At 41.8% G+C, this 12,895-nt stretch overlaps 1 protein-coding gene across 3 annotated transcripts in view; it reads right to left on the bottom strand.

Annotated features, from left to right (window-relative positions):
* CPNE3 (copine 3) overlaps positions 1-12,895 on the bottom strand; it is a 67,371-nt gene that overhangs the window by 2,171 nt on the left and 52,305 nt on the right. For all 3 annotated transcript variants that reach the window (XM_039522448.1, XM_039522449.1, XM_039522450.1), the window contains 7 exons: positions 11,437-11,523; positions 10,487-10,546; positions 9,360-9,493; positions 7,038-7,092; positions 6,890-6,941; positions 5,910-6,043; positions 1,805-2,041 (listed from right to left, as the gene is read on the bottom strand). In XM_039522448.1, the coding sequence (XP_039378382.1) occupies positions 1,805-2,041; positions 5,910-6,043; positions 6,890-6,941; positions 7,038-7,092; positions 9,360-9,493; positions 10,487-10,546; positions 11,437-11,523 (759 nt within the window). The remainder of the gene's footprint in view (positions 1-1,804; positions 2,042-5,909; positions 6,044-6,889; positions 6,942-7,037; positions 7,093-9,359; positions 9,494-10,486; positions 10,547-11,436; positions 11,524-12,895) is intronic.

The raw sequence follows: 12,895 nt of genomic DNA, 5'->3' as shown, positions 1-12,895 counted from the left end.
CATGTCCTAGAGGAGTTTGATATGGTCTTCACATATTTGTTTCATTCTCATACACCATCAAATGACTTCTTTTGGAAGGCAAGCCTTCTCAAGAACAATGAACACTACGTAAAGGGTTTCTCGCCTCTTTTCTCTGCATTAAGATTGCTTGTGGAAAATATATAAAGACAGCATTGTTGACTTGCCTGGTATGAATCCAAACTGATTGTCACTGACTTATTTCTCGTCAGTCTTACGAATAACAGTGTCTCAGACCTTCATGGTGTGGCTCATGGAGTTTAATGCTGCAGTTACCACAGTCTTGTGTGTCTCCTTTTTCCTTAAATATTGGTAACAATGTGCTCTTTCTCCAGACATCAGCTGAGTCCTCTTAATGAAATTAAGCAATTGTATCAATATGTTCATGCCTCCCTGCCCCAGGCACTTCCATATTTCTCCTGGTATGCCATTGGGGCTGAGAGCTCTCTTATTTTTTATGTTGCTCAATGATTCTACAACTTCTTCTTGGATTGGTACCACCAGAACCTTGTTTGGTTTTATCATATGGCATCGTTCTCTTGGATGCTCTTCAACCATTCCTTAATCTGGTCTCATTGGTTAACGTATTTCCACTTCCATCTTTAAGTACTTTGACTGCACCAATGTCTTTAGTTCTCTTATCACTGGTCTTTTCCAGTCTATATATTTTTCTCTCTCGCCTTTCTTCATTTCAAGACAGGTATATAACCCTTCCAGGGCTTTAGCCTTAGCAGCTACCACCACTTATTTGTTTTTTTAGCTTTTTTATATTCCTGAAAATCCTGCTGTTAGAGTGTTGCTTGCCAAAATTTAACACACTTTTTAGTCTCCAACTAAGGATGGCACTTTAAGTAATCTTTGCAGATTACTACCTTCCCCCACATCAATATGCCCAAACAAATAGTGGAAATCAAGGAAAACTGGTGCGTTATTTTAATATGAGCTTTTTACCAGGAGGGGCCGGGGGCAATAGAACAGAGCATAAAATGTACAAAAACAAGAACTAGGAAGTGAGCACCTTTGAAGCTGAGCTGTTTTATCTGCCAGTTTTACTTTCCCCAAATTATTTATTTGTATATATCTTTGCAAAGGCTATATGACCCAATGTCAACAGTATTTGTATGCTGGATTCCATCTATTGGGTTGCACACTAAATAGAGCTTCCCCACCATTTTGTTTGTCTCTCTGCAAAGAGGGTTTTATTTGCTTTAATAAAGCTACCTCAGCAGGGGCACTATATATCAGAAAATGACTCCCTCACCTTCACACACAAAGATTTGTTTATCAACTGACCCAGTGCATGCACACAGGGCTCAATTCTAATCTTAATCCAGATTTACACAGCCAGGCAACTCCACTGACTCAAATGGAAATAATCTTAGGTGAAGTCAGAAACATGCTCATTTTCTCCTCTGACAGGACACCAGCATTGGTTTGATTATGCTGAACTGCATATCAATTCTGAAGTAGATTTATAAATGACATGTCCTGAAAAGACTGGTGAGAGAGAGAGAGGATTGCTAAACCAGGAACAGGTCACCCTTTTTTATCAAAATGATTTACTGGCAGTTCCACAGATGAGCTGGTAGGCTTTCATCTCTTCCTAGCAGCTGATACGAAAGCCATACCTCACTGCTAGCTGAGAGATTGTTTTCAGGAGGCTTTAGACCTCATTCCAGGGCCAGTCCATGTATAAACCCACAGTGGAAATAGGACCATAAGTATTTACAAGTTATGAAATCTAGTGTATTTCCCTGGTACGTATTCAGTAAGGAATGATACTTACACTTTGGAACTGCCTAAATGGCACAAACTGTACAATGTCTCTAATAGCTGGCTCTCCAGTCGGGGACCTGAGACTTCCATTGTCACCATCAAGAAACTCCATGGCACTGAAATCAGCTCCTCCAACGCCAACAATGATAATGGACATGGGAAGCTTTGCGGCATTAACTATGGCAGATCTGGTTGCATCAAGGTCTGTTATCACACCATCCGTGATGATCAGGAGCACAAAATATTGCTGTCAAATCAATATGCACTTCGTTACAATTGAGAACAGCAGAAGAAAAAATATTGCATACATGCATGCAACAGGTTTACAGGGCATAGAATGATAACTTTTCAATATGTGAAGCTTATTCTTTGCAATCAAGCATCTAAACTTGATTCTGGTCTCTTCTGCCTGGTCCAAAAACCCCAACCCTAACTCTCCCTCCCCACAAAGCAAAACACACATTCACTGCAAAGCATATAAGGCCCTTATGTCCAGCTGGCAGCAATCTAAAGCAGCCACATTGAAAAGCTATCCTCAGATCTCAACTACAATGTCACTCAAACATAGGACACAGATTTTGTTGGGCAGGAGCTGAATGCAAGTTTAACTGAATATTTTCTTTTACGATCTATTTTGAAGTAACATCTTTGAAAAATGTAAATATAAAACCTTGCCCAACACAGCCACGGATGCCCCAACGCATAAGCCAGAGTACCAAGAAAAAAAAAGGAAGAAACCCTCCTGTATGTACTGTAGTTAGGACTTCGCAAAATACTGATCAAAACAGAGTCTTTGTCCTGAGTGCTGAAAAAAACAGACAATATGCCTGATTTTTTTAGGGCAACAAATGCTATAGCAGCACTGCTGCAGATACACTTTTGTAGCACTGTACTGTAAACACTTATTACAGCAATGGAAGGGGTTTTTCTTGTCACTACTTGAGCAGCAGTAGCTAAACTGACAGAATTCTTCTGTCAATGTAGCTGCATCTATAATTGGGGATGAAGGTGACCTAACTACGTTGCACAGGAAGTAAAATTTTTCACAGCCTCGAGTGATGCAGCTAGATCATCCTAAGTTTAGGTGTAGACCAGGCCTTAATATCATACCATCACAGCCAGTCAGCGGTTGAAAGGGGTTCTTCTAACATAAGTGTCTAATATGAAGAGTTCACCTAGCACCAGTTCTATACATCAAGGAAGTTTCAGATTTCTGAAGAAAAATTACATGAGATACTGGGTTGGATTATTAGAAAACAGGTGGATTCTTTTAAATACATATACTCCCTTCGTTGCTTCAAATTCCTACACAAATTTCCTCTACTATACCTGCATGCCAGCTGTTTTCTAGGATTAACTGGCAAAATCTGCAATCTGCTTTTGGTGTTTTATGTAAGTGAGCTAAATTTCAAATGGGAGCCAATAGCCTACAGTACATATCTAGAACAGATAACCAGGTTTCGACTTCAAATCTGTTTGGCTGTACAGTGACAAAAACAGATATTTGTAATAAGCAAAATTAGTGCTCTTCAGTAGAAAAACCTTGAGTACTGAGTTCCAGTAGAGGGTTACAAGTTTGTCAGCTCAAATTTGCAAGTATGGAGGGTATCAACAGGGAAAGGCTTTCAGAAAGTGTTCAAGGTACAAACCTAGCAAGGATACCCAATTCTCCATTTGTCCCCAGATATCAATATTAAGTCAATTATGACAGTTGTGAGCTGAAGAATATTCTTGGTAACAGCATGCAAATAAGTAACAGCCTCCTCACTGTGCTTTTAGAATCTGTATCTACTATTGCTACAATCAATAGTTTATAAAACCTGGATTAAGTCAGGTTTCTGTATTATGTTGTTTGACAAATCTTAAATGGAAGGCTCACATCTCCATTGTTACAAGTAAACTCCATTCAAGTTTCTTTTTGGTGGGTTGCCACCATCTCACCACCCCACTTGCTTTGGGCGGGGATTCAGTTCCAGGGACAAACCACCACAACTAAATTGAGACCTGCATAAATTTGCTAAACTTCGATTTTCACACTTTTATCTAGTTTATTTTAGGAACTTCAGGCAGCCTAGACTTAAACTATAATTAATCTTCTGATTGCTTTTACCAAGATATGCTCTTCAATAGCTCCCCCTTGGCTCCCTCCATATCTCTTCTCTACCTTGTCTCATTGCTCTCTCTCTCTCTCTCTTCACACTACTACTTGTTCCCCACCACTTTGTCCTTCCCCATCTATAGCTCCCTCCAGCTCTACTTTCTCCACATCTGCCATGATGTCTACAAAACCCAGCCTGCTGATCATGACTGGACAGTTAATAAGCTGTGCTCATTCCTCTTCCTCCCCATCTCTTTTCCTAATCCTTCTAACCTCAATTAAAAACAAAACACAAACCAAACAGTTTTACAATACATGTAACTAATGAAGCTGGGCCAATTCTTCATCAGGCTCATTTGCCTATATGTTGTATCCACATCCTCAGCTTATCCATTTGTTTGTCTCATTAGATTGGAGGCACTTCAGAGCAGAGACAGTGTCTTTTCCAAGACAGAAAAATGCCCAACACACTAGGGCCCTATTACTATTACAAGATGTCCAATTTATATGGTTGCCAACCCTCCAGGACTGTCCTGGAATCTCCAGGAATGAAAGATTACACTTTCATTAAACATTATGTCGTGATGAAACCTCCAGGAATACGTCCAACCAGAATTGGCAACCCTATGTCCAAAGTACAGTATCATGGTTAGTGTGCTCATTTGCATATGAATACTGAGTTCTTTTCCAGGATCCAGCTAACTCACAGCAGTGCTGCTGTCTGAGCTCTGGGAACAAAGTGGAAAAGTTTAGAGCAGTGGTTCTTAAGCAGAGGTATGCATACCTCTGGGGGTATGAAGAGGTCTTCAAGGGGGTCATCAACTCATCTAGAGTTTTACAACAGGCTACATAAAAAGCACTAGCAAAAAGTCAGTACAAACTAAAATTTCATACAGACAATGACTTGTTTATACTGGTCTATGTGCTATATACTGAAATGCAAGTACAATATTATATTCCAATTGATTTATTTTAGAATTCTATGGTAAAATGAGAAGGTAAGCAACTTTTCAGTAATTTGCTGTGACACTTTTGTATTTTTAGATCTGATTTTGTAAGCTAGTAGTTTTTAAGTGAGGTGAAATTTGGGGGCAAGACAGACAAATCAGACTCCTGAAAGGAGTAGAGTGGTCTGGAAAGGTTGAGAGCCACTGGTTTAGAAGACTGGAGTTCATTCTGTGGGCTTGGCTACACTTACAAATTTGCAGCGCTGCAGCAGGGTGTGAAAACACACCCTCTCCTGCGCTGCAAATTGCGGCGCTGCAAAGCGCCAGTGTGGTCAAAGCCCCAGCGCTGGGAGCGCGGGTCCCAGCGCTGTCCGTTATTCCCCACAGGGAGGTGGAGTACGGACAGCGCTGGGAGAGCTCTCTCCCAGCGCTGGCGCTTTGGCTACACTTGCACTTCAAAGCGCTGCCGCGGCAGAGCTACCGCGGCAGCGCTTTGAAGTGCTAAGTGTAGCCACAGCCTGTGTGTTACTTGCTGCTTTGGACTGCAGGTCATAACAAGGGACAAAGAGATAAGCATGTTGCTGTTTGCAACAGCCAAACCACAGCCAGACAGTCAGTTTTAGTCTTACATGACTCTTGTGCAATCCTGTCTTGGTCATGTTAAGTAACGTGTGTCTCAGTTTATCCTCTGTAAAATGAGGATTACACTTGCCTCTCTCACTTGAGGCTAAAGGCTGTCCTAAAATGTGTGTGTATTTCAGGGCAGAACTAGATTCTTAACGTTTGTAAAGTGCTCTGAATGTCCTGGATGAAAAGTATTTTTTTTTTTTAAAATTGACATTCCTATCAGAGAATAAGCTTCATCTGGATGGAAGATTATTGTTATGCACAATCCTTGAGGAAGCTGTGGCATCCATAAAGCTTAATGGTACCAAATGCAACTTCACAGGGTAAGTGGATAACAAATAAGATTGGCACACTTCCAAGCTCACAGAGGGGATATGAGTAATGTATTGCATGGAAAGAAAGAATAAAGGAGGGGAACATGTACACTAAGATAAAGTACTTACTGATGCTGTCTGTTGCTGTGCAGCTGCACCAGCAAATTTAGCCACATGGTTTATTATTGGAGAAAAATTGGTTGGCCCATATAATTTTATTTGAGGAAGGCAGGCCCGGTATGCATCAATAATGCCTTGGATTCCTTAAGAAAACAAATGGTTAAGTCTTAATATTTCATGTTAATGTTGCATTGCTATTCTGAGGCACTCAACTGTCCTGACACCTCCTTAGGTGCCAGACATCTAGGGTAGTACAAAGTTATTTAAAATTAAGATAATGATAAAGGAAGTTGTATGTTTTAGGTGAACAGAGGCCTTTTATCAGGCCATAGCCTTTCACAAGAGCTAATCTTGACTTTATGTCAAGGTTAAAAAGGTTGTTTAGGTGGTCAAATATCACAATCCTGAAATCTGACTACCTAGTTTATAACAGTTCTGCTCAGTTTAGAACACATGTCCTTGTTAGCAGTCTAAGCAGAGAGGCAAAGACTAAATGGTCAGAGAATGAACCACCTTCTCACTCCTAGGGGCGGTCCCCTCCACACCAGCAATGAGGTACCTTGGCCTAGTGGTATGGGAGAAGCCTACACTGCTGCTACCCCAAGGTAGGTGTGCTGTGAAATTTCAAAGAAAAAGAACCAAAGGCTACTTCACACAAGTAAGGATATGTAGCAGGAAATTCTAGCCTGGTTACTGATTGAAGTTCCTTGTCTATTTAACTAAGCCAGCCTGCTTAATCAGAAGCCTCACAAATGCTCTGATTAGCAAAGAGCATCTCCTTCCTTCCCATCTCTTCACGGATTTTGAAGTCCATATTCTGAATAGGTCACACATTTCTTCTAACCAGAGACTTTTCTATACAAATTAACATCTACTGCCACAACGTTTACTGCTGTTGTATTAATGGTGCCAGATTAAACATACTACCATGAGGCGGTTAAGCAGTACCTAGTAGAAACAAGACTCTTGTGATACTTTCTAAGACTTACCAGTGCAGAATGGATTTGATGGGTTAAAGTTTAACGGAAACTCATGAGATACCTGTCAATACATGGAAGAGATGTTCAGGTTTTACACATGCACATGTCATCGAGTAAGTTGTTTTAGATTAGGAAGCAAATTTACACATTTGGTTACCTGAAAGGAAGGTGGAATTTGTGCACCAAATCCAAAGGCTGGAAACATTTTATCTCTGAAAAAGCAATTTAAGAGCAAATGAAGTAGTTGTTTCCCTTTAGACTCTGTTCACAATTCAAAACAATTTAACTAATCCTAGTCATAATCATAAAGCTGTTTATTAGAAATCAACAGGCAGAGTTAAGTGGAAATTTCCCCTGTGTAAAGGCCAAATCAGGTCAGCAGGGAGAATTTCTTTATGTCCAAGTCAGCAGGGCACCTAGGAAATTAGCATTTAAAAATCTTACTATGAAAATGTGTTATGGCTGCAAATGCTCTGCTGGCTTTTGTTTAGCATTTGTCATGAGATAATCTGAGCCATGAAAACTGTAGCAGCTACTACCTACCACAGACTGTCAAGTGCGCAGACCATTGAGTTTGGAGATACTGCTCCTGGGGGGAATTCTGCACCACTGCACATATGCAGACTTCATGTCCCCCACAGATTTATTTGCTTCCCTGCAGAAAAATGACTTCTGACAGGGGAGTAAAGGGAAGCCATAAGAGCGGTCATGTGACTGTCCCCAGCAGTATGTTTTGGGTGCCAGGGCAGCCGTCACAGAGGTAAATCACTGTGGGGCAGGGAATGGGACTGGGGAAGACCCAGCTGGTGGCTCCCACCTTGTGCTGGGCTGAGCTGCTAGTCCCAGCTGGGCTGGGGAGAACAGGACTTCCTCTTCCCCTGCACTGCATCCACCCACCCCACTGAGCCCCGAACAGCTGCACCTGGATCCCCACCCCACTGAGCTCCACTCCTCCAGCATCTGGACCCCCCCCCCACCCCGACTCTCCACACCCAGACCCCCCCTACCAAGTTCTATCTCCCACACACCCAGGACCCTACCCCCCTGCTGAGCCCCAACCACCTTCACCTGGACCCCCCCTGCAGAGCCTGCTGCACCCATAACCTCCCCAACAAGCCCCTGTGCATCCAGATCCCTCTGGCACCTGGATCCCCCACTGAGCCATCCACACCCAGATTGCTCCCACAGAATTCTCTCAACCCACACTAGGATCCCCCACACTAAGCCCCTCTACACTTGGATCCCGCTCAGCTGAGCCTGCTTGCCCACACCTGGTGCACTTGGCATGGCAGGGCAGGGTCGTGGGGTGTGTCAGGGTTGGGTGCAGCCTCACTGCTGAGTCCATGTTGGGGGTGGGGGGAGGAGGAGGGAAGAAGGGAGAGGAGGGGGAATCTGCAGAGTAATCTCCAACTTCTGTGCAGCCACTGGCCTGTGCTCACCAATGCCATGTTGGAGCTCCCACATTTATTTCACAAATAAAATTTGCAGAATTTTAAAATATTGTGTGCTGAATTTTTAATTTTTTGGCGTAGAATGCCCCTAAGGGTAAGATACTGACTGAGGAACGGATTGTACTAAGATTTGTGAATTCTGGGCCCTCTCAAGGGAATATCATCCTAGATCAACGAGGAGTTACTATTGGACACATCTCCCAGTCCTAGGCCCCCATCTCATCATTCTGACTTTCCATGATGCCCACAAACTGTACTCATGAAAATCCTCCATGTCACGTTAGAAAAGAGATTCAAGATTAAAAACAAACCATAAACCCCTACACTTATTCTCTGGGTCTCCCAATGTGACCGCTCAACTGCATCCCAGACTGTAAGCTCCATGGAGTACAGACTGTCTTCATATTTGTGCCACAGAATCACAGAGTTGGAAGGGACCTCAGGAGGTCATCTAGTCCAACCCCCTGCTCAAAGCAGGGCCAATCCCCAGACAGATTTTTACCCCAGTTGCCTAAATGGTGCCCCTCAAGGATTGAACTCACAACCCTAGGTTTAGCAGGCCAATGCTCAAACCACTGAGCTACCCCTTCCTGCGTATCCTGAACATACTGTTGGTATTTAAGCAGATAATCTCTGCACTGCCACTTCCTGGCTCTGCCAAGGAATCTCAGAGATAGCTAAATTGACAGATTTGCACCTCCATCCACTTAGAGAAAATGTCACTCAGGTACATCCACCTGTAGTATGCCTTGACCACCTTATGCAGAGTCACGTGGAATGTAGCTACACACAAGCCAAAATAGACTGTACCCTTTCTCCCCAGTCACCCTCGGCAAAGGGTGAGAGTTCATTCAAAGAGGAGAGGATAAAATGGAAGGGAAAATATGAAAGGATTTTTATTCATGCTCTTTTATTTCCAGTACTTTCAGCTCTACAGCTTTTATTATGAGCTGTTTATGGATGTCTGCAATACTTACATGCCCAGATTCTACAACACACATTTGAAAATGAGATAAGTTAAAACTTACGCATCATAATCCTGAATGACCATTCCTACAGACCAAATGGCTGTCAGGTATTCATTAACCCCATTAGGGCTGATGAAATGTAGAGAGTCTGGTGAGCGAGGGTCTCCATTGGAGCCAGTAAAATCTATCCCCACCTGTCAAATGTAGCATTTGTATCAGTTAGCAGTGAGGGGAAACTGGGTTCCTAATCTCAGGCAAAATTAAACTGACAAAAAAAATAAGAACTGGTACATGTAATCATCAGTCAGCTGCCATATTTACACCATAATATTGAACAGTAGAACCTTGATTAAGGAATGTACCCTATTCAAACATCATGAAGCTGTAGTTCCTCATGGGGACTGGTTGGCTTTCCGCCTATCAGCTGCTGTCTTATATAGGTCTTAAATGAAAGCATTCACCATCTTCTCCATGGTTGTGAAATGGTCTCAGCCTCCTTTCAAGTGGAAGCTACTCAAGGAATACCACAACAGTTAAAAATTCACAGATACCCTTGCTGAAAGACCAGCCAGACACTGATCTTCTCTGGGTGAGGGCTGAGGAACATTGCCAGGGTGCAAAAAGCTTACATTGCTACTGTCTGTGTCGTACCAGTTTTGTGAATTAAACCATTTAAGGGTCTGATCCCATGTTAAGGCCTATGTATGCTGCTCAGGCTGGGCATAGGGACCTTGAAGCCATCCCATATAGGCAGCTGAAGATTATTCTGGCATGGGGAAATCCTTGGCAGATGTAGACCTACCACAACAAACTCTACGTGACCACCTCCAGGTGTAATGGATGTGTTAGGAGTGAACAGAACTACAGACATTCCCAGATTAGATCAGCTTAATGGCTGTCAAGCAAACTACATTTGTGATGAGATGGTGTAAGACAAACCCAAGCAACACAGTTATATCCAGCACTGACTGGGCACATCTGAAGATTCAGAACTCATGTCTGATGTTAGGAGTCTATCATATTTCAGAACTTTCCAGGTAACCGTTAACGAAACAGGCCAGAGGGCCTCTGGAAATATGGGCTTACGCTTCATCTGCTACAAAAATAAACATGCGATTAAGAAAATCCATAACACATTACAGCTTACGTTGAAAAATAAAGCAATTTTGTACACATAAAGTACTTACAGTGAAATTCAGCTGACATCCTCCCATGATGTAATCAAGGAATGTGCATTCCACTATAATCTAAAAGGAAACACATTGGTTTCAGCAAAACCCAAAAGACTGAGGCAACTTCTTAATTTCCTGAAGGCCTAGTTTTGCTTCCCATACTGATATAAAGCAGTACCTTTACTTCACAAGTAGTGTTTCTAGATTTCACTGAGAGTATTCAATAAATAAGGTACTATGCACTGTGCGTGCCAGTACTGGGCCCCTTATAACTACATTTAAACAGGATCTGGGTACATGGAGAAAATTCATATCAGGGAAATATTTCTTACATTAACTAGTGTTCATATAGTAAGGAAATCGATACCGGTACTTGGTACCTATTAATTAATTGCTAGGAAGTTTAGTGCTTTTTGTGTTTAAGACAATGCAAATCACCACTTCCCTCGTCATTCCATGATACATGCAAATAGAATTTCAGAAGGCTGTTTTATTATTTAGGATCTGAACACCCCCACTTCCCACCTCAAGATGATACTAGATGAGGAATTCCTTTACTTAACTAGTAAGATCATCCTGCTGAAAATAAGGTTATGGAGGTTTGATATTTAAAACGTCTATTTCTAAACCAAAAGATCTTGTATAACACAGTAACTTTCACTTGCTTGCAATCTCCTGTATAGAAAACTAATTCAGACTCTCTATAGAAAAATACAGTAGTAATATTAACCGTATTCTGAGTCTATGTAAAGCAATAATATTTTACTTTGTCCCGGTACTGCTTCTACAACATTCAAAGCAATACTATAATCTTATAGACTCAAATCTTTCTGCAGTTTTCATACATTTTACTGTTACTTACACTTGGGGTGGTTGAGGCATGTTAGATCAGAGATGTTGTACCTGGACATTTGTAAATAAAGAAAACTCAATAGAGTTAAAAAATAAAAACCTTGAGTACCGACCTCACAGTGTTTCACACTCACGACACCAGAATTTTTGTAGCTTTTCTTCTTTTGTCTCTTCTTCTCATTGACACATTCAAATTCAGCCTAAGGGAATGGAAAAAACAACAAGATTACAATCAGTACAATTTATGCAAAACATTTAAGTAATACCTATCCAGAGCTTTAAATACCTTTGCTTTACATTGAAAGTGCAGTCATTGGCTGTAAAACAAAAGCAAACCCATCCTCCTCAGAACTAGAAAAGAAAAACCCTACAGGGCAGGCACAAGTATCAGCCCTCTTTGTACCTTCTCTCCCATAAAGCTTCGGAAGAGGAAGGCTTTGTGCAGCTCTTGGGGATCACAGGGAGGGAGTGAATTCAAAAGTTCTGGACCATCCTCAGGTACTAGGCTGGATTAAGGCATAGCCCGAAGTAAAGCACATTGCAACTATTTTGAAGGCAAGAGGGGCATGGAACATGGTAGCAGCATCTGAGAAGAATGGTTGCATCTTCCTTGCCCAACAGATGAAAAAGCCACCGAGTTCTCTTCTGCTACAGGGTTGCTCAAAAGCAGCTGAGGATTCAACAGTAACCCAAGACTGCAAGCTCCAGTAACAAATGGCAGGAGCACACACTCTCCTATAAAGCATCTCACTGATGCTTCCGTCTTCCCAACATCGCTTCCATTTTATGGAAATTGTATTTCAGCCATCTAGTCCTCATTCTTTACTTGTCTCTAGCAAACACCGAGTCGGGTATTCAATAGCACTGGTCATAAGTGTGTGTTTCTGCCATACGTTCTAAGCGTTCAAACTGATTTCTTAAGTTGTTTGGGGCTCCATTGCTTCCTAAGTCACAGGACAATGTTTTCATTCAACCAGTGAGGTTAAACCCAACAACTGGTTGAGTAAAAAAAATCTTTGCAAAAACAAGCCTCTTGTACATTCTCAAGTCAGTCAGGAAACACCTGAGCTCCAAATCCTTCAAAATGCTAAGCCCCCTAAGCTTCCCCAGTGAGAAAAAGGGGAGCTCAGTACCATTCAGGATCAGGCACGTACCAAGGGCTTGCCTGAAAAATATTCCCTCCACTGGAATCAGTGGAGATATGTTGAGGGTAACAATCTGCAAACAGTTTCTGTAATGCAACAAGACATTAAATATTGCAATATTTTATTCTATTAGATTATTTCCTGTTTGTTGGTGGTTTACAGCATGGATAGAACATAACGGTAAGACATAATTAGAACTGAAACAAATTGTGGTACTTTATCACAGAGGCTAATCTAAACAGCCAGGTAATTTCCTGATTAAATTTTCCATATTTAACTCTGTCTTAAAATTAAAAAGAAGTCTTCTGTGAAAATGTATTAACTACAACCACCATGCGGATTTTTGTTAAATCTTATAATTTTCATTAGCATGTCCTTCCCCCACCATCCCAATCAAGCAGGCTCTCGCCAGAGAATTCTCTCAGCC

Source organism: Mauremys reevesii, linkage group 2 (assembly GCF_016161935.1).
Source record: "Mauremys reevesii isolate NIE-2019 linkage group 2, ASM1616193v1, whole genome shotgun sequence".
Classification (NCBI taxonomy): Eukaryota; Metazoa; Chordata; order Testudines; family Geoemydidae; genus Mauremys; species Mauremys reevesii.
The sequence above is the reverse complement of the archived record's forward strand: the minus strand, read 5'-3'. Positions and strand labels throughout refer to the sequence as shown.